The sequence below is a fragment of the Gobio gobio genome (assembly GCF_949357685.1).
Source record: "Gobio gobio genome assembly, chromosome: 2".
NCBI lineage: Eukaryota > Metazoa > Chordata > Actinopteri > Cypriniformes > Gobionidae > Gobio > Gobio gobio.
This window is the reverse complement of record NC_137098.1, coordinates 10736900-10764271: the sequence shown is the minus strand read 5'-3', so window position 1 is coordinate 10764271 and position 27372 is coordinate 10736900. Positions and strand designations below refer to the sequence as shown.

At 40.0% G+C, this 27372-nt stretch overlaps 1 protein-coding gene across 1 annotated transcript; it reads right to left on the bottom strand.

Annotated features, from left to right (window-relative positions):
* Nucleotides 1-1609: 1609 nt before the first annotated feature.
* On the bottom strand, nucleotides 1610-10370 carry LOC307139719 (putative nuclease HARBI1; the record flags this gene model as incomplete). Its single annotated transcript, XM_079838799.1, has 5 exons — nucleotides 1610-1983; nucleotides 2064-2175; nucleotides 2288-2403; nucleotides 2577-3005; nucleotides 10193-10370. The coding sequence occupies 5 exons, from the start codon at nucleotides 10368-10370 to the stop codon at nucleotides 1610-1612; spliced, it is 1209 nt and encodes a 402-aa protein (XP_079694925.1).
* Between the last annotated feature and the right edge of the window lie 17002 nt (nucleotides 10371-27372).

Below are 27372 nucleotides of genomic sequence, written 5' to 3'. Positions count from 1 at the left end.
GTTACGTATGGTAACCCTCGTTCCCTGAAGGAGGGAACGGAGACGTACGTCCCGTCGCCACAGTTGCTGTACCATCACTGCAGGTCGAGCCACTACGTGTGGCTCCTCAGTGAAAAACATCGTGCATTCGCTCTCGCTTCCTGTTTATACCCGCGGGGCGGGGCGCGAGATGCAAATCTCGCACGCCAATTGTTCATTGGCCGGTTCTAGATAGCTCGAAGCTGATAGGGGCTCCCAGAAGTGATCCCAATTCGTCGGTACGTCCGACGTACGTCTCCGTTCCCTCCTTCAGGGAACGAGGGTTACCATACGTAACCGAGACGTTACAACTTTTGATTTAAAAAATGTTTTAAATGCTAAAATGAAATGAGTATACATACATACATACATACATGCATACATACGTACGTACGTGTGAATGTATAGGCTATCACATCCTAAAAAAATTATATTCATTGACTTTTAGATGCAACCCCAACTCCAAACGTTCTTGGCAGCAGATCAAGACAAAATATAAAAATATAATTCAAAGTGGTGAGTATTTACCACAACCTTTTATTATTTTTGTGAACATTTTATCATAATAACTTGTTTGCAGCAAACCGGAAAAAGTGTGACCTCCGTAAAACTGGGGGAGGGCCACCTCCTCCTGAATACACTGTGGCGGAGGAGTTGGCTCTGAGTAACAATAAGGGGAGGCCGATTATGGATGGCATTACAGATGCTGAGCAATCTGACCCTGGTGCTGGCTCCTCTAAGCAAGTGACACTGGGTATGTGTGCAATGCATTACTATTTTTTAATTTATTACTCTAACTTCTAATTTTTCTGCCTCTATGTTCTGCAGTAGAGGGAAATGCAGTGTCCCTGTTGAAGCCAGCACACATACGCACAGTCTCCCACACAGATGTCAGTATGCAGCAGACAGAACACCATGAACATAACCTGCTTTATAACAGTTATGCTTTACATTGGCCTACTTTTATTTATTAGGGTGACGCAAATGATGAAGACACTCTGTCTGTGTGTTCTGATACAGCTGCTGAGGTGAATGCACTGGGCTTTTTATTATGGCACACATTTGAATGCATCATAAAGTCACTGGCCCTTACACTTATCTTTTTTTAATTGTAGGATTTTTCACAACCTGCCCCAGAAACTGAGGCCTCTGCTTCAATGGGCTATAGGAGGAATGTGAACAAGGTAATTCTTAAAACCCTTGACCTAAATTAGTCAGTCCTAGTTATGCCACTTTAATAAAAAATAAAAATTATTTAACCTCCAGAATACTTTAAATGATTGTTTGTGGTGGAATTATGTATCAGGTGGAAACAGACTCTGTCAGGGTCCTTTACAAAAGGAGTCTAGAACTAGACTGTTCCCTAAAGGAGCTGGACTGTGAGCTGAGGAGGCTCCAAATAAAAAAAATTAAATTGGAGATCAAACAGCTGGAAAAACAGATCTCAGTATGTGAACTTATTTAACCAAGTAACACTTTAATATGAACATTGTATATTTATTAATTTAACTTTCTCTTGCTCTTTCTTCCTCCCTAGCCACATGACCAATAAAACCGTTTGAGACCAGTCTGCAGTGTCAATGTGCTTTTATTAAGTAAAATATTGTGTTGTGATTGCATCTCTGACAGCTGCCCCAGCTGGGTGGTCAAGTGTGATGGGGTCAATTTCATCGGGGAGAAGCTGGTTTTGTGGTGGTACTCGCTCCTTTCTGATAGTGGCTATATTGTGCAGAATTGCACATGCAGCCACTATCTGTGATGCCCGCTGTGGTGACACTCTTAAGCGCCGAAGGCAGTTGAAACGCGCCTTTAGGATGCCAAAGGTCATCTCGATCTTAACCCTGGTTTTACTGAGGGCCACATTGAAGCGGTTTTGTGGCCCTGTCTGAGGGTCAGGATAGGAAGTTAGCAAAAACCTCTGGCATGCATAACCCCTGTCTCCTACCAACAGGCCATCAAAAAGCCCTGTCATGGAACAGAAAAGGGGAAAATTGTGAAAATGTTTGTCACAATTAAAACTATGTTTTGTACTGTACCAAATTTACCTTCCTCGAAGCGCTGACACAACACAGACTCACGGAAAATTCTGGAATCATGAACTGAGCCAGGCCATTTGGCATCCAAACTTGTGATCATGCATTCATGATCACAAGTCATCTGCAGATTAAATGTACAGTAAATCATTGTCCTATCTGTTAAAGTTATTATTCATTTAAAAGGTTTATCTCAATGCAAATGAAAAATCATCTCATGTGTATAGTAGCCCTACCTGAACATTGAGGCTGTGAAAGGACTTTCTGTTCACATAATCAGCCTCATGTTCTCCTAGAGCTGTGGAGATTGCAACATGTGTGCAGTCTATTGCTCCTATGACTCTAGGGAATCCTATCATAGGATTTAAAAATAAAAAGATTTAAAATCATTCTTAATATGTAGCTAATGTAGCCTATAATATATATGTGCTCTAAGTAAAATCTGCCTTTTGGAAAGAAAAAAAGAACCTGAATGTGAACGGTTAAATTGTTCATACGTCACGTCACCCTATCAATATATCTTACCGGCAATTTTATAAAAGCCCTCTTTTATGGACATGGTCGATAAATGTCCTGGGAACACAATGAAGCCATTTATGTACCCCTGCAGTGCAAGGACCACCTTGCGAATGGTTCGACAAACCGTGTTTTTCCCAAGGTTCTCTGCATCACCGACCGCGTACAAGTATGTACCACTTGCAAAAAAACGCAACGCAATGCATACCATTTGCGGTACAGTAAGGGCATGGCTTCGACGAGTCACATTTGTTATGTGCGGCTCAAGAAGTTCGCAAATATAACCGATTCCTTCTACGGAAAATCTGTACCTTTCATACAAGTACGTATCAGGAAAGTCAAGGGGATTTTGTCTGTCCCTAAAAACTCTTTCTCTACGAAGTGCTCTTCTAACAATTTGCGCGGAGATGTCCACTGGATTTGGTAGAAAAGGTGAAGCTATTGCAAAAGACGCTGGGAATTAGTTACGTCATCTATATATATATTTTTTTGCTCACAGCTGATTGGTCAAACTTAAATCTCAGATCTCGAATCCAGAACAGAACCTGCCCCGGAGCAGGTTAGCCGTGCAGCGTAAGATACCATGGCAACTAACACCGATTAAAGCCGAGCTACTTTCATAGTACCTAAAACCCAGGATTGGCACAAACTAAGCTTAAACATATCTGGCTAGCCAGCTAAACCAGCTTCATGGTATAGGCCCCAGCAGTGATCAACCTCTCCTCTATTTTGCTTTGGAACTAATGTGGTCGGAACCAAAGTTTACAGCACTGCGCTCTTTAGAATCATCTCAAGCGGAGCACTTCTACATTCCCATTGGTTGCCGCCGGCTGCCGCCGAACCGCGTTGTAGCTCATTACCATAAAGTTGACCTGATTTCAACTCTCCTCGACGCCCAAAACGTCCAACTGTGTGTTCACACCGCCGCCGGCGAGAGCGTCAAACTTCGCTCTGGCCGCCCTGCCATCGACGCTGTAGAAGATTCGTGGACGCGCTGCCGCTCTGACGTAGATCGAATGCTTGGTCTTTTGTGAAACGGCATTTAAAGGGGCTGCAAAGCAAACATTCATGTTGATCGGCGTTTGTGCTGACTGACCACAAGTAGGGTATAACCGTATAAGATAACCTCATGAAATCATTTAAATGTGAAAGTTAAAAAAAGCAGATCGATGGAAAGAACTTAACAACTATAGTTACATGTTTGCTAACGAAATAAACCCATTAAAAGCCATTTGTGTGGTGTATAAATAATGTTGCGCGTCTTCTTATCAAACCCGCCGCACCAGCAGTGATCAACCTCTCCTCTATTTTGCTTGGGAACTAATGTGGTCGGAACCAAAGTTTACAGCACTGCGTTCTTTAGAATCATCTCAAGCGGAGCACTTCTACATTCCCGAAGCGCGTCGTAGCTCATTACCATAAAGTTGACCTGATTTCAACTCTCCTCGACGCCCAAATCGTCCAAGACGCGTCGCGCCGCTCTCGCCGGAGCTCGCCGCCGGGCTCCCATTGAGAATGAATGAATTCCGGCCACTTTGACGCTCTCGCCGGAGCTCGCTGCCGGGCTTCCATTGAAAATGAATGACTTCCGGCCACTTTGATGCTCTCGCCGGTGGCGGTGTGAACGCACAGTTGTGGTATTATAACAATGTGGAAGCAATTAGGAACAACAACTGTTTTTCAGGGGTTGGGCTTGGCCCCTTAGTTCCAGTGAAAGGAACTCTTAATGCTTCAGCATACAAAGACATTTTGGACAATTTCATGCTCCCAACTTTGTGGGAACAGTTTGGCGATGGCCCCTTCCTGTTCCAACATGACCAGTGTTGGGCACGTTACTTTAAAAAAGTAATTAGTTATACACTGAATAAAAAATATTCAGGTCTCCAATTGAAAATTTTCTAGTGACCGATCACATCTAAATTTTTCAGTTGGCCAAATTGAATTTCTGTGAATTGATTCAATTTAATTCAATTAAAATTCAAGAAATTCAATTTGGCCAAATAAAAAATTTAGATGTGATCGGTCACTAGAAAATTTTCAATTGGAGACCAGGGCCCGTATTCAAAAAGAATCTTAATGCAAAGAGTAGCTCCTAGTGACAAAATTCTAAGAAAATTCTTTGAAATGTGGGCGTTTACTCTTAAAATTAACTAAAAAATCCTAGTAAAGAAAAAAGTAATTCGGAAAGCATCTTAACCCTTAAAAGAGGTCTTAAGGTCAAATTTGTTAGGAGCACGGACGAGGACTTTTAAGAGGCTTAAGAGTTTCTTTAGCAGTGGAGAAAATGGCAGAAAGACGAAGAGGGAGAAGAAATGTGATGCAGACAATGGATGACAGTGACTTAATAAGACACTATAGATTAGATCGTGCAGGGATCATGTTTGTTGCATTAAACCCAACTTTCAAACCACCAATTAAATAGACATGCCAGCAATTGGAAAGAGTGGAACAATGTTTATAATTCTAAGCCAATCAAATACCTTATAGGAAATTAACAGCATGGTAAATAATAAAAGGATTTATATACAAATATATAATGTGTGTGTGAGTGAGAGAGAACGGTAAAATAGGACAATTTGCGCTTGTAATTTCAAAGTGAAGGCTTAGAATAGACCCTATACTTAAAAGCGCTCCTTTTTCCCCCTTTTTGGACAACCAACCAATCACAGTCTTCAAAAGACTGTGTCATACGTAGCAACGGGGTCAGCCCCTCCTCTTCCCTAAGATAAAAGCTTTTGTATTTTCCTTGCTCAGAGTTGCTCTCAGATCGTTCCCGAATAGCTCTTAAGCTAAGACTCCTACGTAAAAGTTTTTAAGCTAAATTAGGAGTTTTCTGAGAGGACTCTTAGAATCTTTATGAATACGGGCCCTGATTTTTTTTTTACAGTGTAGTTACTAGTTACTTCTTACAAATAGTAACTGAGTTAGTAACTGAGTTACATCATTATAAAAGTAACTAATTACCAGGGAAAGTAACTACTGTGTTACTATTTTTTTTCCTCAAATTTTCAAATATGTAAACAATGGATCGTTGGTCTAATTGGTTGAAGGACTATCCAATCGCGTACAGAATCATTTAAACTATGCCTGTTGATCATGCCTCTTGTGAGGTAGAAAATACAGAGCAGACTCCCCATACCAATGTTCAATCATAAAAGATTGAGCTTGTTCTGGTGATAGCCAAACAAGGTTTTCTTGATTATTAAAACATAAGGATTTAAGATGTACTTTAAAGCAAACCATTTGATACGTCTTAAAAGGAGTACTTAACTATGTTAAGAAACAGTGGCTGCAGTTACAGTAAAAAACAAACAAACAAACATAGGTCTACTTAGAATTAAAGGGCACACTCAATACAAGTAAGAACAGTTCTTTTTCCACAAGGGTAGTTAGCAAAAATAAACTGGCTTAGCAACTTTTTAAAAGGAGGAGAATCAAAATCTCATAAAATGCCCTCATCTGTAAAAAAACTAAACTGCAATATTGTTTTTAGGACATGTTTATTTGCTTTTTACTGTGGTAGACAGGCGTTTTTCATTAGTTACGACATGATGTTGAATATACAGTATTTGTATCCTGTCCTTCTGTTCAGCCCTTTAATCTGGTCTTCCTCACGAGTCATGACGGAGACAAAAAGGAATTTGCCAGGTTTACCATAATGGCATCTCTGAATGTTTGAAACATGCTGACACTTCAGACCTGTGTTTATTGAACAGCTGTTGTGGAAAGTAAAGTAAAACTCTCTCGAACATAACCGGCAAGCGCAAGAACAGCGTTTTTCTTGTTGTGCGTAGAAACCTCATATCTGTTGTGGTGATGATTTTATGTGCAATGGAAGACATTAATAGGAAAGAAAAAAGAGATCTCTTACTTACTTACTAAGCTTAACTCCTTCTAGACAGCAATTTGAGACTTTTGCTACATTTTTCTTCTCTATTTTGTTCCAACAAATATTATCTTTATTTTAAAGCTTTGTCCTAAATGAAGCTCTGTCAGAGTCTACAGGGCTAATCTACTGTAATGTCTTGTGGATTGTTGTTTTGAATGACTTTAATGATTACCTGCCCTAATCAGTGTCTGAAATTCCTCAGCTGAATATGAATGTTTCACTTTGGACAACATATAAATCTTTCAGCTGTGATTAAAGAGAGCTGTTCTTACCCTGGCATTTCATGGTTGCTTGTGCTTCAACATGCGTTTTAGCACAAGAAAACGTATCTAGGACATGACATTTGGTAACTATACAAGTCGGGTCCGGGGCGGCGTGTCATTCCAAACAGGACAGATTTTGATATGTAGGTGAAATGTATTGTTTCCTCAAAATTAATGTAAAAATGGTGATTCATGTGATGCACGTCATCTTTAATGGTGAATGCAACATCCATATATTTAGGATCATGTTAGGTTATCATATTAACAGTCCCACTTTATTTTTCCAAATGTTTTCCTGCAGCTGCAATGCCCTACTTATATGATTATTTGATTGAGTTTGCGACTTGAATTTTTGACACTTCAGCATTGGAAAATGTCATTTGGGATGACTCAGAGACATTATTTCATGTTTTGGTTATAAACCCACTGCTGGGTATGATGGAAACAATCTAGCCAAAGGCAGCAGTCTGCAATCTTCTGTATAAACGGCAGACTGAATCATAGAACAAACCGTTTTCAACTTCTAATTTTTTAGCTCAGCCACTATAAAATAGGGTCACTAATTTCAGGACAGACATTTGACATGAAGAGAATATACACCTCAAAATCTCCATGGAGGTTTGTTGTTCTGCATGCAAGAGAGATTGAATTATTGCAGGATTTGCATTGGTATTTGTGAGGATTCTTGGAAAGGGAGAATTGGATAAGCAAAGTCAATGCATACTTACAAAACTATGAAGGGAACTGCAGTATATCTTTCCCATATTCATTTATCTCAGAAGTCTGGACTTTGTTTTGGTTTGTGTAAATTATGAAAATCTTCCCTCAATTTCAAAACCGAATATACGATGGATTATTTATTTGGCAGAAGTGGGATAGCACAGGACTGTCATGGAGGAGGACACTAGATTTAACTAGAACACAATGAACTCTGAAGAATAAGAGAAAGGAGGGGAGAAGGTCTGGTGATGCTGGAGACCAGTCAACTGGAGGAGCGTTTCTGGAAACTGAGAATCTTTCCTCCTTTCTGAATCATTCTTCTAGTAAAATTAGGCCATGTCATTATTGCTCAATACTGAATATGCTATTCGGAAAGTCACAAAAAATTACTTGAACTAAGGAAGTAATCAACAATGCTGTCTACACTCCACAATAGATCTCTTATTTACATCGTGTTTGTTACATGTCTGTCTGGCTTCAGTTGTGTTTTTGATTCTGTCACATGTTCATTTTCCCGCCACTCCTGTGTTCCCATGGTTACCCTCATTAGTTAATTTGTCCCAGCGGTGTCTTGTTGATTAGTAATGTCATTCACCTGTGTCTAGTCAATCACCTTGTTAGCCCTGTGTATTAGTCTTTAGTTCTCCCTCAGTGTTTGTCGGTAGATGTCTATGTATACTGGTGTTTGAGTGTTTCCTGAGTGTCTTTGTCATTAAAGTTCCAAGTTCTCCTTCGCCTACGTGAATCTTGATCAATACTAAGTTTGTAACAGTGTTAGTCATGATGAAAGCATACATGAAATCGAGTGTTTGGGTAAAGGGCCTAAAATATAGCCTGGATGCCAACCGAATTTAGCCCCGCCCACAAAATGTTTTGCTCGGGCAATTCGGGCTGGACTCGCTCCATAGAGGAGGAATTATGCCCGAACAGAAACTGTTCGGACCAATGAAATTGTCAGGGCGGGCTTTAGACGATGATGGACAGATGATCAACAGTAACGTAATCATCCACGTCCTCGAAGGCTCTTGGGTTGAATTTGCTCTTATCCTAAACGGAGAACTTGTTCGTATATGCGTTCACCTTTACTATTTCTCTCAGAAACGATGATCGTGTTGGTAAGTACTCTGTGTATCCTTAAATTATTTTATTACTGCCAAAGATCGTTTACACTCATGTTTTTCTTGTAACGTTACTTAATCATGCGTGCGTGCAGACAGGGTTTCCAAGTGTTTTTGCAATGTCGCGCACAATTGCTACTCAAAACGTTTGGTTGGCAAAATATGTTATTTTGGCAAGGTTGCCTGCTAAAATTCGCATTCCTGGGTTTATATAATCACATAATTGGGGTCGCTTCAACCCGCGGACATGGAGAAAAACACGGACTTGGTAACAGTGCAGTTGAGTTCTGTTGACATTTGACAACTAACGTTACGCGTCGCTCCGTTGCTCTGATTGGTTGTGGGTCTATCCAATTGAGGTCTTTCCTGGCTCGGTTGAAACACGCCCCATAATCAAAGCTCAATGGAGCGGTACCAGACTCAAATTCTGACTAGAATTGAGTATGGCCACGCCAGGCTACCTAAAATAGGCTATAAGGGCCTAAATGGTTTAGCTCCTGCATATTTAACTGATTTTCTATTGCCCTACAATCCATCATGCTCTTTAAGATCACAAAACTCTGGGCTTCTGGTAGTAAGTCCACTAAAAGAGGGAGAGAATTTTCACATTTAGCTCATAAACTCTGGAATAGCCTTCATGATAAAGTTCGGGGCTCAGCCTTGCTCTCCCAGTTTAAATCTAGATTAAAGACGCATCTCTTTAGCCAATCATTCCCATGATGCATCTCATAACCTTGTACTCCAGTTATACCAGTGCACATGATTATCTTTGCTTAATGTTATGAACAGCAGCTACGCTAATTATTTTCCTTATTATTTTTATGATTAATTTAACTCAGGATGCCCATCCTGAGGTAACTAGAGAGTGTATCAGTCTGGATCTAGCCTCTTATGAAGCCTTCAGATGACCCTATATCAGATGACCTATACACCTATATCATATATATATATATATTTGTTAACAACATGTATTCTGTATTTTAGTGAGCTCATTGTTTCTGCCTTAAATTAATATATTGTTTATTAATACATTGTTAGCTAACTGTGTGATTTGTATATGTACACTTTTGAAATCCATAACTCGGACACAGTCTCCTCTGATAACAAATCACACTAGAAATTGTAATGTAGATGCACGCATTTTCTGTAAAGCTGCTTTGAAAGCGACATACAAATAAATGCGAATTAAATTGGATTAATTGGCCTTCAGTCCTGTATCATCTCCTGTAAGCTAGGGAGATCATATTATGACCGGATAAGCCTTCTGTGAATTATCATCTGCATGAAGGCTCACCTGTTTGAATCCCCGCTCTGCTTAATTTCATTCTGCGATAAAGACTTGTTATTTTGACTTACTTTGTCTGCTCTTTCTGATTGTGACAATAACAAAGAGTACAATGTGCTGATAAAATATTTTAGAGCTGAGCAAACTTTTAAAAAAAGATTTAATTTATTTCCAGGTTTTCATGGGACCACTGAGTCAGTAAACTAATATAAAAATATTATCTGATACATTCAGTTTCCTCAAGGTCTATATAAAGAAAAGAAAAAAAAATCAGCTATACCCTAGTGTAACATGGGGAACTCAAAGGTGAGGGAAAGTGCAGAAGGCTTATTAGAACAATACAAAAATACAAAGAACTAAAAACTGGACCACAGAGAGTTTAAAGATGGCCTCCTTGGCAGTGACAGGGCAGACAGAGGGTTCAGAGATGGTCTCCTTGGCTGTGACTAGGCAGACAGAGGCTCGAGAAACTGCCTCCTTAGCCATGATAGGACAGGCAGAGGGTTCAGAGATGGCCTCCTTGGCCATGACTAGGCAGACAGAGAGTTCAGAGAGAGCTGCAGACATGTGTGCGGCCCAAACACACAAGGTGGTGGTTGCCATCATAGGCAGCACTGATGACAGTGGAAGGACCTCCAGGACCACCAGATTTGGGACCACTGGACTTGGAGGCACTGAGAACACTGGACTTGGGACCACCAGACATTGAGGCGCTGGGACCACGGGACTTGGAATTGCTGGGACCACTGGACATGAAGGCGCTGGGACCATTTAATGTGGGAGCGCCAGACTTGGAGGCGCTGAGACAATCAGACTTGGAGGAGCTGGACTTGGAAGTGCTGGTACCACCAGACTTGGGACAACCAGACTTGAAGGTGCTAGGATCACCGGACTTGGAGGTGCTGGGAACACCGGACTTGGAGGTGCTGGGACCATCGGACATGGATGCATTGTGGCCACCAGATTTGGAGGCGCTGAGACCACTGGACGTGGGACCACCACACTTGGAAGCGCTGGGACAACCAGACTTGGAGGCACTGAGACCAAATACTTGGAGGCCCTGAGACCAAAGGACTTGGGACCACTGAACTTAGAGGCACTGGGACCACCGGACTTGGAGGCCCTGGGACAACAAGACTTTGGACCACCGGACTTGAAGTGGCAAAACCACTGGATTTGGAAGCTCTGAGATCACCTTACTTGAAGTGGCGAGACCACAGGACTTGGAAGCTCTGAGACCACCGGACTTGAGAGTGCAGGGACCATTGGAAATCGTGGACATTGTACTGACATAATCTGCAGGTACGAAACCTTGGATGCCAGACCAAAACACCTTGAAATGGATTTTGTAGTTACTGGTATGGTGTCCTTGAGGGCTGAGGAATCTGTCGGGTAGCTAAATCTGTGAGAAGTTAGGAGTAGTCAAGAGGACTCCTAAGTCACTAAGACCAAATCACAATCTATCCAAATGGCTGTTGCGGACCTTTCTCCCCTTTCTCTCTTCCACTTCGCTTCCTGTCTACTCACTGTCCTTTCATAACAAAAAGGCAAAAATAATAGTTGTTTTCACGAGCTCACACTTACAAATGATCAGACAAAAGAGTAAAATAAGCCTATTTGTCGTGCTGTCTGGGGTGATCGAGGGCTCCGAGCTCTGAAGTTATCCCAAACCCAGAGTTCTCCCCCTATCCCCGGTTTGGCCGAGAGTAAGGAGTCAAGGTGGCGGAGGGATGCAGAAAACTGTTGAGGTAACTAGGTGAGTCGGCTGTGTATGCTGTACATATGCCTCCTCTCGAACTGATTAGATAGTGCTCCTTCTGAACTTTGTTCATAAAAAGTAATTTGTCGCTTTAATTCAGCAATCTCTCTCTGACAATAAGCTGAACATATACTTGTTGTTTAATTAGTGACACTTAGCCTCACGGGCTAATTTTTTTTTACTGGAGTAGATGCCATTTACATTATGTGCAAATAGTCCACATTGGGGACCACGCGGTTTCGTCTCTGCTCTTTGCGGATGACGTTGTTGTGTTGGCCCCTTCTAACCAGGACCTTCAGCATGCACTGGGACGGTTTGCAGCCGAGTGTGAAGCGGCTGGGATGGGGATCAGCACCTCCAAATCCGAGGCCATGGTCCTCAGTCGGAAAAGGGTGGTTTGCCCTCTTCAGGTTGGTGGAGAGTTCCTGCCTCAAGTGGAGGAGTTCAAGTATCTAGGGGTCTTGTTCACGAGTGAGGGGAGGATGGAACGGGAGATTGACAGACGGATCGGTGCAGCTTCTGCAGTAATGCGGTCGATGTACCGGTCTGTTGTGGTGAAGAAAGAGCTAAGCCGTAAGGCGAAGCTCTCGATTTACCGGTCAATCTACGTTCCTACTCTCACCTATGGTCATGAGCTTTGGGTCATGACCGAAAGGACAAGATCCCGGATACAGGCGGCCGAAATGAGTTTTCTCCGCAGGGTGGCTGGGCGCTCCCTTAGAGATAGGGTGAGGAGCTCAGTCACTCGGGAGGAACTCGGAGTAGAGCCGCTGCTCCTCCACATCGAGAGGGGTCAGCTGAGGTGGCTCGGGCATATGTTCCGGATGCCTCCTGAACGCCTTCCCGGGAAGGTGTTTCGGGCATGTCCAACCGGGAGGAGGCCCCGGGGAAGACCTAGGACACGCTGGAGGGACTATGTCTTCCGGCTGGCCTGGGAACGCCTCGGTGTACCCCCGGAAGAGCTAGAGGAAGTGTCTAGGGAGAGGGAAGTCTGGGCATCTCTGCTTAGACTGCTGCCCCCGCGACCCGGCCCTGGATAAAGCGGAAGAAGATGGATGGATGGATAGTCCACATTGTTTACTAAACGTCTGGTTGTGGCCAGACAAAATGACAGAAGACACCAGATTATTTGCAATGGCAATAGTGTAGGGGTAAGGCACATGGCAGAAGCTGTTGATGCAAATCGACTTGAGGTTTGAACCCTCCTTTTGTCGAACTCGCTCTACTTCCTTTTCCCATCACATATCAGATCAGATCGGAAAGGTATTTATTTCCAATAAAAATTTTATATTTGAAATGGGGAATTAAAGCGTCTAACGTGTGTTTAATAATAAAGTGTTAATTGGTTAGGGGTAGGTAAATAGTATTATAGACGGTAAAAGTGAGTGGGTCCAATATCGTTGGTCTTAAGTGGGTGGGTCTTGTCTTAGCTTACTTTTAAAAAAAATCTTTATTTTAATATGGCAACATTTTATTTTAAAATCTTTATTTAGATATGCCAATATTTCTATCACTGACTGACAGAAACTCCTCCCCCATCAGCCAATCACTTTGTGTAGAGTTAGTAAGCGTGACTACATCATCTATAGCAACGAGGTCAACCCCACCCTTATGCTTAACTTAAGACTTCTCTCTAATCCTCAGTAAAAGTTGATCTCAGCAGCTTTGTGAATATGTTAAGAGAAAACTCTTAACTGAGAAATTTTACTGTTATTTAGGAGAACTCTTAGTGGTAAGATAAAATGTTGTGTGAATACGGACCCGGTATTTTATCTTATAGAAAATATAGCAGTGCGTTTTTCCAACAATGAAAGCTTTGTAGTAGTAGCCTCACAATGAGTTGGCAGCTTTAATATATGGTTTGTGAGCATTTAACTTGAGAGTGAGACTCTATTGTGAAAGCTGTCATCTGCTCATGTGATGATAGTCAAGATTTGTAATCAATGCATTGAGAAAATGAGTCGTTACAGCCCTATACTTTTATGGAAAGGGGATTAGATCAAAATATAATGCTATAGGCAACAGTTTTCAGTTTTTTTTTTTTTCCAGCAGTTTTAGTGAATCTTGGCTGTTGTAATAGTAAAAACATAAATGTTTTCAAAAGAGTTCCACATATAATACTTATTTCATATGCAAATATGTTACCCAGTCATAGCAGTGGGTATTTACATTAAAGTCTTGGCCAAAATCCAGATAAGGAAAATGGCATTTATTTCTAATTTTTGCCAGTTATATATATAATCAGTTAATAACCCCTTAAAATGTCTTACACATTTCTGTCTCTGCCTAGCAGATTTCCACAGGGAAATGTGTGGTACCTTCAGCTCTTCATAATGCGTTTAACAGAATTGCACTCATTTTTCTTTAAAAGTAGATGCAGACAAACTACCTAGGCCTGGTGTTCATTAACAGTCTTTTAACCATCATGATATCCAGATGCCACTTCTAAAGGACAGTAAGGTTAAGGTACATCCTTGTGTTTCTGCATGTCTTACAGACATCTGTTTAAGGATCATGCTATAACAGCGGTCAAAGGTGAGGGGCCTTAGACACATAGGGCCCTCCTATAACAGAAGCAAAGGAAATGGTGTGTATCTGGGGTGTAGAAGAGCTGCAGTAAATCACCTGAGATCTGGGAACACCATCACTAATATACACATATTTGAACAAAAAAAAAAACCCAAACAAAACAAAAGCCCACATGTTCCAGACACATTATATAATCAGTATATAAACATGTCTGCATTTTGTGGGCAAGTAGACCAGACCTCTTAAAGTGTCCCTATAATGCTTTATCAGATATTACCTTTCATGTAGTGTGTAGCTGTTTGTGAATGTAAACGGTCTGCAAAGTTTCAAAGATCAAAGTGCATGATAAATGGAATTATTGTCTCCCAAAAGAATTAACCGATTCTGAACTGCCTGAAATGAGTCATCAGTATGTCCAGTCTTACTTTCTGCACAAACCTATAGGTTTGTAACACATTTCCAAAATGCCAGCCTATGGTCTTCTTTTTTTAATCGCCTGCTAACAATGTCTACTTTGACCCCCAAACGCTGTACTAGTGCTGAGATTGGAAGAGTTTGGTTTGTGTTGTCAACATGTCCAGAAGACCCAGTTTTCGGCGCTTTTCTGAGCAAATTCACCTAGGAGGCACTTCAAAAGGACTCAGGTTTGAATTGATATGGTAAATCTAACTCCATTGTTACAGTTGTATCATTGTGTATCAACAACAGAGGATGCCTCCGGAGCACTGTTGCCAACAAATTTTCAGGGGCAGTTGCTAAAGGCGGATCGATTTGCTAAAAGTTGCTAAATGACGTTGTGACAATGTGCAATGACATCACAACCTCATTTAGCAACAAATAATAATAACGTAATCGCAAAGCAAAACTACGGCATTATGTAATATGTAGATATTTTTTGAAATGCTAATTTATCTATAGAGCTAGCTTGTTGTTGTGTTGTTTGGTTTAGAGTCACTTTCCAAAAGTTGCTAAAAGTTGAGTTGAGATTAAGTGAGTCCTTACTCAAAAACCGGACCAGAAAAAGTGATTGTGTGAGTTGTGTGCTTATATGAGTCTGTGCTGATGAGGTAATAAGGTGCAAGTGCGTGTGATTAGAACTCCGGTGACATCGAACACTGTGATTGGGTGATAGTTGAGCCTGGCTGATCTCTGACAGCAAGGTGCTCTTTGAAAAGAAAAAGTTGCTAGGGTAGTCTGAAAAGTTGCTAAATCTAGTTAGTAACACTAGCCTGGATGCCAGCCGAATTTAGCCCCGCCCACAACATTTTAGTTTGGGAAGTTCGGTCTGGACTTGATCCGTTGTGGAGCAACTATGCCCGAACAGAAGCTGTTCGGACCAATCAAATTGTCAGGGCGGGCTTTAGATGATGATGTACAGATGATCAACAGTAACGTAAGCATCCACGTCACCAAAGAGCGCTTGGGTTGAATTTGTTCTAATCCTAAACGGAGAACTTGTTTCGTAAATGTATTCACGAAAGTTTTCACAACAAAACCCGCCCAATTGCTACTCAAAACTAGCCCAAAACAAGCCCAAAACAAGCCCAATAGCTTTCCGTGGGCAAAAAATGGCGTTTGGGGGTGAAATATGTGTTTTTTTGGCAGGGTTGCCTGGGTTCCTGGGTCTAAATATCACATAAGGGTCGCTTCAATCAACCAATCACGGACATGGAAAAACATGGATGCCAGTTAGAAATGTGTCCGAGGGCGGTCCGCCTTGCTCTGATGTCATGCTGACGTATGTCAAAAAACTCTCGCGAGCGAAAGGCGGATGTGACTTGCTGACGACACAGCTTAATGCTTATTGGTTTAAAAAACCGTGATGTATGGTTCTTTTTTAAATGTTTGATTTTAAAACTCTGATATCATGTTTTGATGTTTGAATATTCCCAAACTCTCGGACAGTGCGATCTCTATGTGGGTTATGTGATTGTTGTCATATATATATATAAAAATATATAAAAACTAGTATGTAATTAAAGTAAAAATGATCGATAAACACGTCTTTCGAATGGAAATAAATAACAAACTTTGGGTGTCTTGTTCATCATATTTATTTTCATATAAAAGCAAAAGAACTTAAATTACATCCAGTTTATCAGCAACAAAGCACAGGTATCTGAACTACTACGAGAAGAGAGAATTGTCCGTCTTGTCTGCACTTTTTTCACTCCTCCCCTCACAGCAGCCGCCTAGTCTCGGCTGAATTTCAGGCAAGGCGAGGCGCATCTCAAACAAGCCTATTATGCGTCGCTCCTTTGCTCTGATTGGTTTTTGGTCTTTCCAATTGAGGTCTTTTCCTGTTTCGGTTGAAACACGCCCCATAATCACAGCCCAACGGAGCCTCCAAAACAGAATGAGGAATCTTTAGAATGGCATGTAATAGTTTTAATGGCACAACATTCAATGTTCTGAACTAATTTCTTGGTCCCACTTTATATTAGGTGGCCTTAACTACTATGTACTTACATCAAAAAATAAGTACAATGTACTGATTGTGTTCATATTGTATTGCAAAACACTTTTGCTGATATTGAGGTGGGATAAAGGTAAAGTTAGGGACAGGTGTGGTGTTATGGGTAAGTTTAAGGGCAGGGTTAGGTGCAAGGGAGTATTTAATGCTGAATTCACCGTTTGTGATGCAAAGACTGATGGATATGTGGAGTGTGAGTCAAATCATGGTTCAGGACCAATTTAACCACAATGCTATTTTTTGGTTTACAGTTTAATGTGCTCATTTTTTCCCAAAATGACACATTCATGGTGGGAAGACAAGACATATGTTACAGTTTAAGATTTCTATTCCTGTATAGCATTTTACCACGTTGCTAATGCACAGAGTCCCAAACACACTACTGAGATTTTTTAAAACAACAAGCTGAATCTCAGCAATGTTTTGGACCATTGATGGTGTGGTGGCTTATTGTGAGGTGCTGTTTGATGGATGTCAAGTCTTTTATTGCCACCATATGCTCATGAGATTCTCAGAAGATTATGTTGGCATTTGCAGGATGGGCTCTGAAAGGCTCTGATACCTCTTTTGTCCAGTGCATGGCCTCTTTTCAGGCCCACTGCAGTGTTTGTACTGTTGCTGTCAGTGTACAAAATGAAGTTCATCCATTAAAGTTCAAACAGAGAAAACAATATAAATGTCCTTCCAGAGAGCATCACATACTTACAAATTTAATTTAATGGATATTGCATAACCCAGAATGACTCTGCAGAAAGTCCCTGAGATGAGATAACACGGAACTGTTTGATGGAGATGCTTCTTAGTACCAACAGGACTTGTTTTTAACTTTGTGTTTTGTGTTATGTTTTCTGTTAAAATGTTGTAAAAGACAGCCTGGTTTGAGCTAAATTGAACACACATCTCAAAACACACACCACTAAATTGATTTAAAAAAATCAAATGCATTATACCATAAAATAATTGTCTTTTAAACATTTTAACTGACAGATAAATATAAATTTAAAGATAAAATAACTGGTGAGAAAAATGTCTCAACACGTTTTGTTTTTTCAAAGTAATAGTTTTTGATAAAATATTAGTTAATGAAATAAAGGGACAAACATTATTATTATAATTATTTTATTTTTATTGTTTAATCAAAATTCATTCATTTATTCATTTACTGATTGATTGATTGATTGATTGATTGATTGATTGATTGATTGATTGATTGATTGATTGATTGATTGATTGATTGGTTGGTTGATTGATTGATTGCTTGATTGATTGATTGATCGTTTGGTTGGTTGATTGATTGATTGATTGATTGGTCCGTCTGCCGATTGATCGATTGATTGATTGGTAGGTTGGTTGGTTGTTCGATTGTTTGGTTGATTGAATAGTTGGTTGTTGGTTCAGTCAACACTGCACTGGCTCCATATTAAACATTGTAAACGTTTTAAAATCTTGCTAATTACTTACAAAGCACTAAATGGTTTAGCTCCCCAGTACTTGAGTGAGCTCTTAACTCATTATACTCTATCACGTCTTTTGCGGTCTCAAAATTCTGGCCACTTGATAATAGCCTGGCTCCGCCCTCCTACGTACTTCCGCTCAATTTTCATATTCCTTCAGTACTCCGTCAGTATACGCCTGGGACTGCGGTATATTCTTAGGTTTTCTCCGAACAAATTTTTACCGGTCCAATCAGCGAACAGAGGGAGTGACGGAGAACGTTGATATCGTGCGCTAGTTTGAGTTGTAGTTCAGTAATGGCGGCACAGAAAGATGCGAGCGAAACCATTCATTCCGTTGTGGCACCGCTGCTGAATATCCAGAAGTTAAAGCCTTTCCAGCTTGCTCCGTTAGTGGTGAAGGAGTTGGCTAAAGCCCTATTCGGACGGTAATTGTTTCTCGTGGGGTTGGAAGGTATTGTCATCATTTACAGGGGCTAGTCAGTGCTTTTATTGCCGTCCGTCTCCCACCACCCGCATAAAAATCCCAGGCCGAATTACCTACTGTTTTAGACAAACACCAAGGTTGTGTGGTAATTGAATTGCTGTCCGAATCCACATCTCTGAGTTTTCAAGAATGTATCACTTCAAAATTCACTGTTAATTTATATTATATCCTTTTTGATCACTGCAGAGCACCGTGCGGTTTCGCTGTAATTTGGATGCATTTCTAGACTTGTATTTCTTTAAACGCTGGCAAGTATTTACAAGAGCAATATATTTCATCCCCGCTCAAAAAATGAAAAGAAGAAAAGCACTTAAACATTTGAATTGGGCCGTTATTTATAGCAGCATTTATTCTTATCATACCAAGCATATGACATTTTATTTACAGCATACAATGATGTTATGTACCACTGCAGACGGTAGATCCTTCTCCTATTTAGCACATAATCTTTGGAACAGTCTTCCTAGCATTGTTCGGGAAGCAGACAATCTCTTTACTATGGCATACACATACATTTTTTTTTTATTCATATTATTCAAATCAATTGAATTATTTTTTTAGGCTGCATTAACTAGGTCAGCCAGAACCGGGAACACTTCCCATAACTCCTGATGTACTCGTTACATCATAAAAAGAATGGCATCTACGCCAATGTTAGTCTCTCTGTTTATCCCGAGGTTTACTGTAGTCAGCCTGATACGGGCCATATCTAGATGAGATGGTGGACCTGCACATAGACACAACTACAACGCATCCCTGAAGTGTCTGCAGAGACCATGTCAACTAGACTCTCCCCTGTGGAGGCTTCATTGACATCGACATCCAGTGGCACTGATCCTCAACAAACCCGTCTCCAGTGTGATGACTCTGATCTTCAACCAGATAGAACTGGACAGCTATTCTGAATGTTCCGGTTTAATTTGACTTCTGACTTGTAATGTTTGCCTGAATCAAAATCATACACTGTTTGTTCATTGGCCAGAGGAGAACTGGGACCCCGACTGAGCCTGGTTTCAGTTCCTTGCCACCGTCGTCTCTTTTGACTTTGGTTTTTGGCTTGCTTAGTTAGGGACACTAAATATTCAACTATATTACTGATCTACCCGCATTGACACTATACACTATACATTTGTACAGCCAAATCAAACTCTGTTGCATTATTTTCCACTTATCACTGTGAAGCTGCTTTGAAACAATCTGCATTGTAAAGAGCGCTATAAAAATAAAAGTGACTTGACTTGGTCGATTGATTGGTCGTTTGGTCAATTGATTGATTGTTTGCACACTTTTACTGATGTTTGGTCGATTGATTGGTCGGTTGGTTGGTCAATTGATTGATTAATTGTACACTTGCACTGATGCTTGGTCGATTGGTTGGCTGATTGATTGGTTGGTCGGCCGGCCGGTCAATTGGTTGGTTGGTTGGTCGATTGATTGGTTGATCAGTTGATTGATTGGTCGGTCGGTCAGTCAATCATTTGATTGATTGATTGCACACTTGCACTGATGTTTGGTCGATTGATTGGTCAGTTGGTCAATTGATTGATTGATTGATTGATTGCACGCTTGCCCTAATGCTTGGTCAATTGGTTGGCTGATTGATTAGTTGGTTGGTCGGTCGATTGGTTGGTTGGTCGGTCAGTCGATAATTTGATTGATTGATTGCCCACTTGCACTGATGCTTGGTCGATTGGTTGGCTAATTGATTGATTGATTGGCCAATTGATTGATTGCACACTTGCACTGATGCTTGGTTGGTTGATTGGTTGGTTGGTCAATCATTTGATTGATTAATTGATTGATTGCACTGATGCTTGGTCGATGCTTGGTCGATTGGTTGGTTGATTAATTGGTCAATTGATTACACACTTGCACTGATGCTTGATAACTTGGTTGGTTGGTTGGTTGGTTAGTCGATTGATTGATTGGTTGGTCGATTGATTGGCCAGACGGTCAATTGATTGATTGATAATTGACACTTGTACTTGACACTTACACTGATGCTTTACCTGGAGTTTTGTGACTTTTTGAAGTCTTTATTGAAAGGTCAAGGCACATGTTTGCCACAATATTTTGAAAATTATAATTTATTTTAAGTATTTATAGTATTTACAGAATTTACCTTACCCTAAGTCATGTCAGGTAAGGTTATACAAAACACAAGCAGCAGCTGGCAACTAACAACAATGATAGAATTTACCTATTTGATAGCCTCCCAATGATTAAACATCTCATTATCACAGCACAGTACATTAAAACCCATTTTCTTCATAACAAAAAATTGTAAGACACTTGATTAATACATAACCCAGACACAGAAACCACAATATGTCTACTGTGTAATATTTCTCACTCTTAATATACAACATTACAACAACACTTCCATGTACACGTCAATATGTGACTCATTGGAAATACCCTCTTATCATTAGAGGGACTGTATTCCAAGAACGGTTATGATCGTCATTAAACTGGAATCATAGGGAAAATGTTCTCATATCACAACAGTTGTGCAGTTGTGACGTAGCCTTTGTAGGGTGGCCGATCTTGCCAACACAAATGCCAGTCGGTTTAGATAATGAGTCCCTGTTATATTTTTGATAAGCTTGCAATGTACGGTTGAGTTGTACTTCAGCACATGCGTAATACAGTGTCCTCTGAGTCTGATGGGAAAGGTTCTGGGAAAGGTTTCTCTCCCAGACTGAAAAGACATGACTGGTAGTGAGGCAAGTTTACTTGCCCCGCAAGAGGCTCAGTCTCTACAGGCCTGCGCTGGCATTAAGGATCAAAGACGAGCCCAAGACATGATACCCGCTTGTTTCCACTTTGCTTTCCCCCAACTGAGACTAAAACATCAACGCTTTTACAAAAACTATAATAAGAAGTTGTCTCCCGGTGTCAGTTTAACTCAACTCCATATGTGGAATGTTTTTAATCAAATGTAGTCAAAGGGTTTTATATTCCCTTAAGCTGTAATTTACTTATTCTAACCATGTAGGATGTGAATGGCTTTATTTGTTCAACAGCCTATAGTTAGAAGACTACAAGAAACAGATGACTATAAGAGGTAAAACTTGAGCTGTTTGTTGTTCCACTGAACTATAAATTAACTATATAGTTGGTTTGTCGTGACGTCTGTGTACACATGTTGGTCGTCGCGGGGTCTGGTTCTTTAAAGAGTTCAAGTGGCCTAACTTTGTTGATTCATATTTTTATTTCCCAGGAGGAAAAACACCAGTCTGACATGGGCAGCGAGTCATTGAGGCCGGCCACTGACGTATGCTGAAAGAGGAGGGGGCAGCATCTCCAGTTCCAGCCAAAATCCCCATTCTTGGAACAGACATTTTCAGCTGCAAAGAAGCGACTTACAGAGAAACAGTTCTCCAGAAGTCTCACGCCTCTCTAACTCGTTCAGACACAGCATCCATTCCAATAGATGTCACTTTTCTCTGAGGTTTCTTTAGTGTTTGTCACCCAAAATGTAAATACTGAATGCTGCCATCTACATTATGAGTCAGTCTATGAGTGCCATCACATATTGTTGCTTTTTGACCAAAAAAGCTTCTATTCTATTCTATTCTATTCTATTCTATTCTATTCTATTCTATTCTATTCTATTCTATTCTATTCTATTCTATTCTATTCTATTCTATTCTATTCTATTCTATTCTATTCTATTATTCCAGCAGTGTTAATGTGTTGACATTCATTTTGATGAAAATAAACTGATTACACTGATTATAAAGATTATAAGTAAAATAGAGTTTTACTTCTTACTTATAGGGCCCTATCATACACCAAGTGCAAGTGTTTTTGCTAGTTTCATCCTGACGCAGTTATCATTTTCACGTCCAGCGCCACGTTGTTTAAATAGCAAATGCATTTGCGCCCATTTGTGCGCCCATGGGCGTGCTGGTCTGAAAACCAGGTGTGTTCAGGTGCATTGTTGGCATGTTGCTATTTTGAGGCAACTGCAAACGACTGCATACCACAGTATATTTTTGTGTTTTTTAAAGGGTGAGTTAGTAATATGCGCCATATAGGCAGGTGCACAAAATGCACTCTACTTATTACACACAGGGATGCACAGCAGCACACAAACATTTTTAAATATTAAGAAATAAAAGGATTACATTGTAAAAGATTATTATTGTGCATATAAAGATAAAAATGCCTACATGTCATAATGGATAGTCATTGCATGTATCAGAATTACCTATTTGCTGTAATGACAAATTAAATTGGCTACTTATTTAACCAATCGTGGCGATACACACATGTATTTAAAATGAATTTAACATCGCCTCTCTGAAATACTAATTTAAACCCAGAGAACCATCATATTTAATTTCCAAGAAAAAAATACGAAAAACATTTATAAAATCATTAATTCCATTACAAAATTTAATTAAAGTCCAGCTATTAATTTATAAATATTTCATATTTAAAATAAATTGTTTTTTTTTACAAAAATGATTCACAACCAGATTTTCTAATTATTTTGTATTCATTCATAATTTATTGAAATTGTCTTTTTTTAAATGTATAATTATTTGGATGATACTATATTTCAGAACCAATGCCAGTGGACATTAACCAATAACTTGAATAATATCTATAAAAATGATCTTCTGTCTGCATTAGCAAATAAAGCAGGGGCATGTTTTGTGCGTCCATAAAGATTTTAGCTTGAAAGGGGTAAGAAAGCTCTCACCCACAGTCAGGGCCGTAGCTGGGGTATCTGGGGCCCGGAGCAGGTTGTTGCTGTGAGCCCGTTGAAATTGTGGGGCCAGGGGCCCCCAGAAACGTCACCACCTTTCGTCTGTTAGCAATGGCTCAGGATACAGTACAGGGGAAAATCTGTATCACCCTGTCCATTTTGTTTTCTCAGAATTGTTTTGATTTACACATTTCCCCTGACTGCCTTGTTTTCCCCCAACAGTAAGTCATGGTTATCTCCTCTGGACCTCTAAAGAGAGGCTTTTACTTGGAAGAATCCTGCAAGCCTCTTTCCTGGCTCTTGTACAGAGCATCTTATAGCATCCTGACTGTCTTTTACTTTTTTTCCATGCAGTATACTGAGCGTCAGTTTGTTTGTTTTAAACATATTTGAGTAATTTAGAAATCTTTGAGTAATTTCTCACATTCTGAATGTTTGGAGTTAAAAATTGTATTGCGTGGTCTGACAAAAGCAAAAGAGATACTTTTCACAAGTACACATAAAATACTTCTCACATACTGTACATTTTTCTCCATTGGTAAAAGAGCCAGTACCTGTTCAGAAAAGTCTCAAGGACTTTGGGTTTCACATCAGTGTGTACAGACTCATCTGGCAAGGTTCTGTTGTAAACACGTTCTCTAAGAGAGAAGTACACTTGTGGAGAGACAAGACACGTTTTTCCTCTTTTAAATCAAAATCATTCTTGGCAAGTTCCAAAAAATACTGCCACATTTTTGCAATCCCTTAACTGAGACACAATGAACCATACAGCTATTGACTCATATTGCTACAGAAAGCCTCACTCATTGACTGTTAGTCACTTTAGGTTCTGGCTTATAAATACCACAGCACTGTATTGAAGACATAACTAAATGTTGGCTGCTGTGAGTTGTATATTTGTTAATGGTTATTTACAGAACAGGGATCATCGGTCGACAGCTTCTGTACTCATATTGACAGCTACACACAGAGCTGCTGTGCTAGATGACAGATGATGTCACTCTTGTTTAGTCTCAGAATGTGCTGTGAGATTTTTCTTCTTGCTCAACAACAGCAAGTATTTGTCTGAACCTTGAATGAGTACCAACACACTCATGATGGTACACAACTCGGGTATAGGCTACAAAACATTAGGGTACTTATAAAGAACAAATTGGTTCCTTTCCATTAACTGTACTTTAGAAAGTTACATACAAATTGAGTTTTAACCACACGGCTACACTGGAGAATTTCTTCCTCTAAACCAGTGGTTCTATACTTTTATGACTTGAAGGCCCTTAATGTCCAACAGAATATTTGAAATCAATCCATAATTCCTCGTGTGTTTTTGCTGTAGCTGCTTTAAAATGTCTTATGAACTCTCATCCGTCCCTTGGGTCATTTTGACCCAAAATTAATTTTTTGGGAAAAAATGGGGTCCATCGGAGTGGTCCAAGACCTTAGGACTTTTGTCACACTGGAACTACGAATACACAAACAACTTTTTGGACTGTATCCGAGGAGTTTATGTGGTTGAAATAAATAAAAAAGTAACAAAGTTGACCCTCATGGGTCAATTTGACCCCCTTAGGAATGAATGGAATGGGAGGAATGCTTCAGTATTCATAAAAAAACCTACAAAATGTTCAAAATTAAAACTAAACTTTACCAAAAAATTATTTTATAATGTCTACATGTGTACATGAATGTATACTGAAGAGACAAACGTGATAACTAACTTTAGGGCCCAGCGGAACAGCTCATTTGCTCCATATAGAGTAGCAAGGCCAGCTATATGTCAATGAAATATCATTTTATATATATATTTTTTGGCAGAGACACCCAATGTGAGATATTCTGAGCTGAATTAACAGGGTTATGCATGAAATTTTGAGTTATTTTGAATTTAAGTTGAATTTGCGTATATTATATTATTTATTGACTGACTTTCTGGACCCCCAAAAAAATATATAGAAAAAGGATTTTGAGTAGAATTGTAGGGTTTGGGTTCATTTTGACCCGTGAGAGACTGATTTGTTACAGAGTGTGAGGGACAGATGAGGGTTAACAGTAACAGGAGTTTTTATATAATAAATAATATATAATAATAATAAATATGATCAATTTTGTGATTACAAAGTTTCAAGAAATGTATGTTCTTCTAACAGACAAACAAATAAATAAATATGTATATATGTATATGTAATAAATACATACAATTATATTAAAGTTCTATCCACCTTATTATTCAACTTATTTTTCAAGCTGTTTTCTGTGAATATTTGTGACCCCTGATTCATTAGCCACTATATGGAAATAACGAGAAGAATAACAAAGTGCAGTAAACGGTAAAACTGTGTGCGCTACAAGCCAGTGTATTTATATTTAAGACAATACATTCAAATAATATGGTAAGAAACGGGCCCGTCGCAAGGGGGTTGCGAGGCTCTGTGCGAAGTCGATGTGCGAGGCCCGGGGTATAGCCTATTAACGGGGGTCTACTGTTGCTATAGTGACTAACAATTTGTTGTTTACGTGGATATTTAAGAAAAATAATCGTATATTCAGTTTAACAGCAGTAAGTTCTGCGCTGTGCGCACATTTTGACACTTAAATTATGTTCTAAATTAAGAATGGGTCAAACGCGTTTGCAGAACAGCCTGAATCAACTTGAATGAGTTTGGACTGCTCTCTCACTGAATCATCAGAAGTGATTTTTCAGTCAGTAAAATAACCAGACAGTATTGAGAGAACAACAGCGCTGTTTTTTAGTTGTTTTCCTCTGTGAACATGCGCTAAATGGATGTCTGACAATTTCGTTGCTTCTTGCAGTTTTCAGATTTAAAAACATGTAAAACGTCTAGAGATAGAATAGGCTTTACTCGTTCTGCGGTGCCATTGCTCTCACTGATGCTCTGAAAGGTGAGTAATAGTTTGGGTTAATAGTTTGGGAGTAATAGCGTGTCCACCAAAGCATTTTTAGCTTTGCTATTTCAGCACTCTGCTGAAAATGTCTCGCTGTGGGCGCTTGAGAGGGTTTTGGTAGCGCAGCGTTTTTTTCAGTTGAGACTCTTTGCTTGTTATGATACGGAATATCCGCGGAAGTGTTACTAGTATCTCATTTGACAGAGTTTGTTTCTGTATTGATTCTATAAAAAAATATTTGCTCTGGCTCTTGTTTTAAATTATTTTGTTCCGTTATTATACTGCTTGTTTTCATCTGTTGACGTTGTACACGCAGAATGGGGCAGTTGGTCGTAGTTGTATTTGTCTCGCCCCTCCTCCACTGTGATTGGACGGCTGGGTGAAAAGGGTGACAATGATTGAGCGTGAAATACTCGCTCAGCGCCTCGTTACACTCATGGCGTTCTTAAAACGCGGTGCTCCCATTGAAAACAATTGAATACGCCAGCCATCCGCGTGAAAAAAAACGCTTTGGTGGACACGCGGCCTTAGGCTATGCTTATTTAACTTTAATAGTGTTAAATAAAAAAACTTTTGTGCATACCTTCAGATGAAATGCAGGCATCCATGCTTTCTACATCCATGCATAAATGCACTTCCTTGAATGAGCTCGGATTTCTAGCGTAGCCTATTTAGGCTACTTGAACTTCTTAGGTAACATCTATGGTTTGACCCATTTCAGAGGCGGCCAAAATCAGAATTTGAATGAACGGTGAGTAAAGCTCTACAAGCCTGACGTGCGATGCCCGCTGACTGACATGCATGCGCATGAATCTGTCACACGCACAGAGAAATATTGTAAGTTACTTTATAATACATTTTTAACAAGCAGAATAATACAGCATCACAATACACATTTTTAGCTATTATAGTATTTTGAAGGACAAAAACATGAACTTTAACTATTGGCTTTACATCATCAAGCCAGCTGTCACTTTACTTTTGCGGGAAGCCCTGGTGAGGTGCGAGGCCTTGTGCGGTCGCACACTTGGCACATGCTGTCTGGGGGAGGGCTCTGAACCCAGACTACTCCCCCTCAACTGGGATAGGAACCAGCCAAGAGAGAGGCGATGGGGTGGTGGAGGGATGCTGTGAAACTGTTGCGGGACAGTGGTGAGGGACGGCTATGTATACCGGCTTCCTTTTGCGCTGATTGGTTGGATTA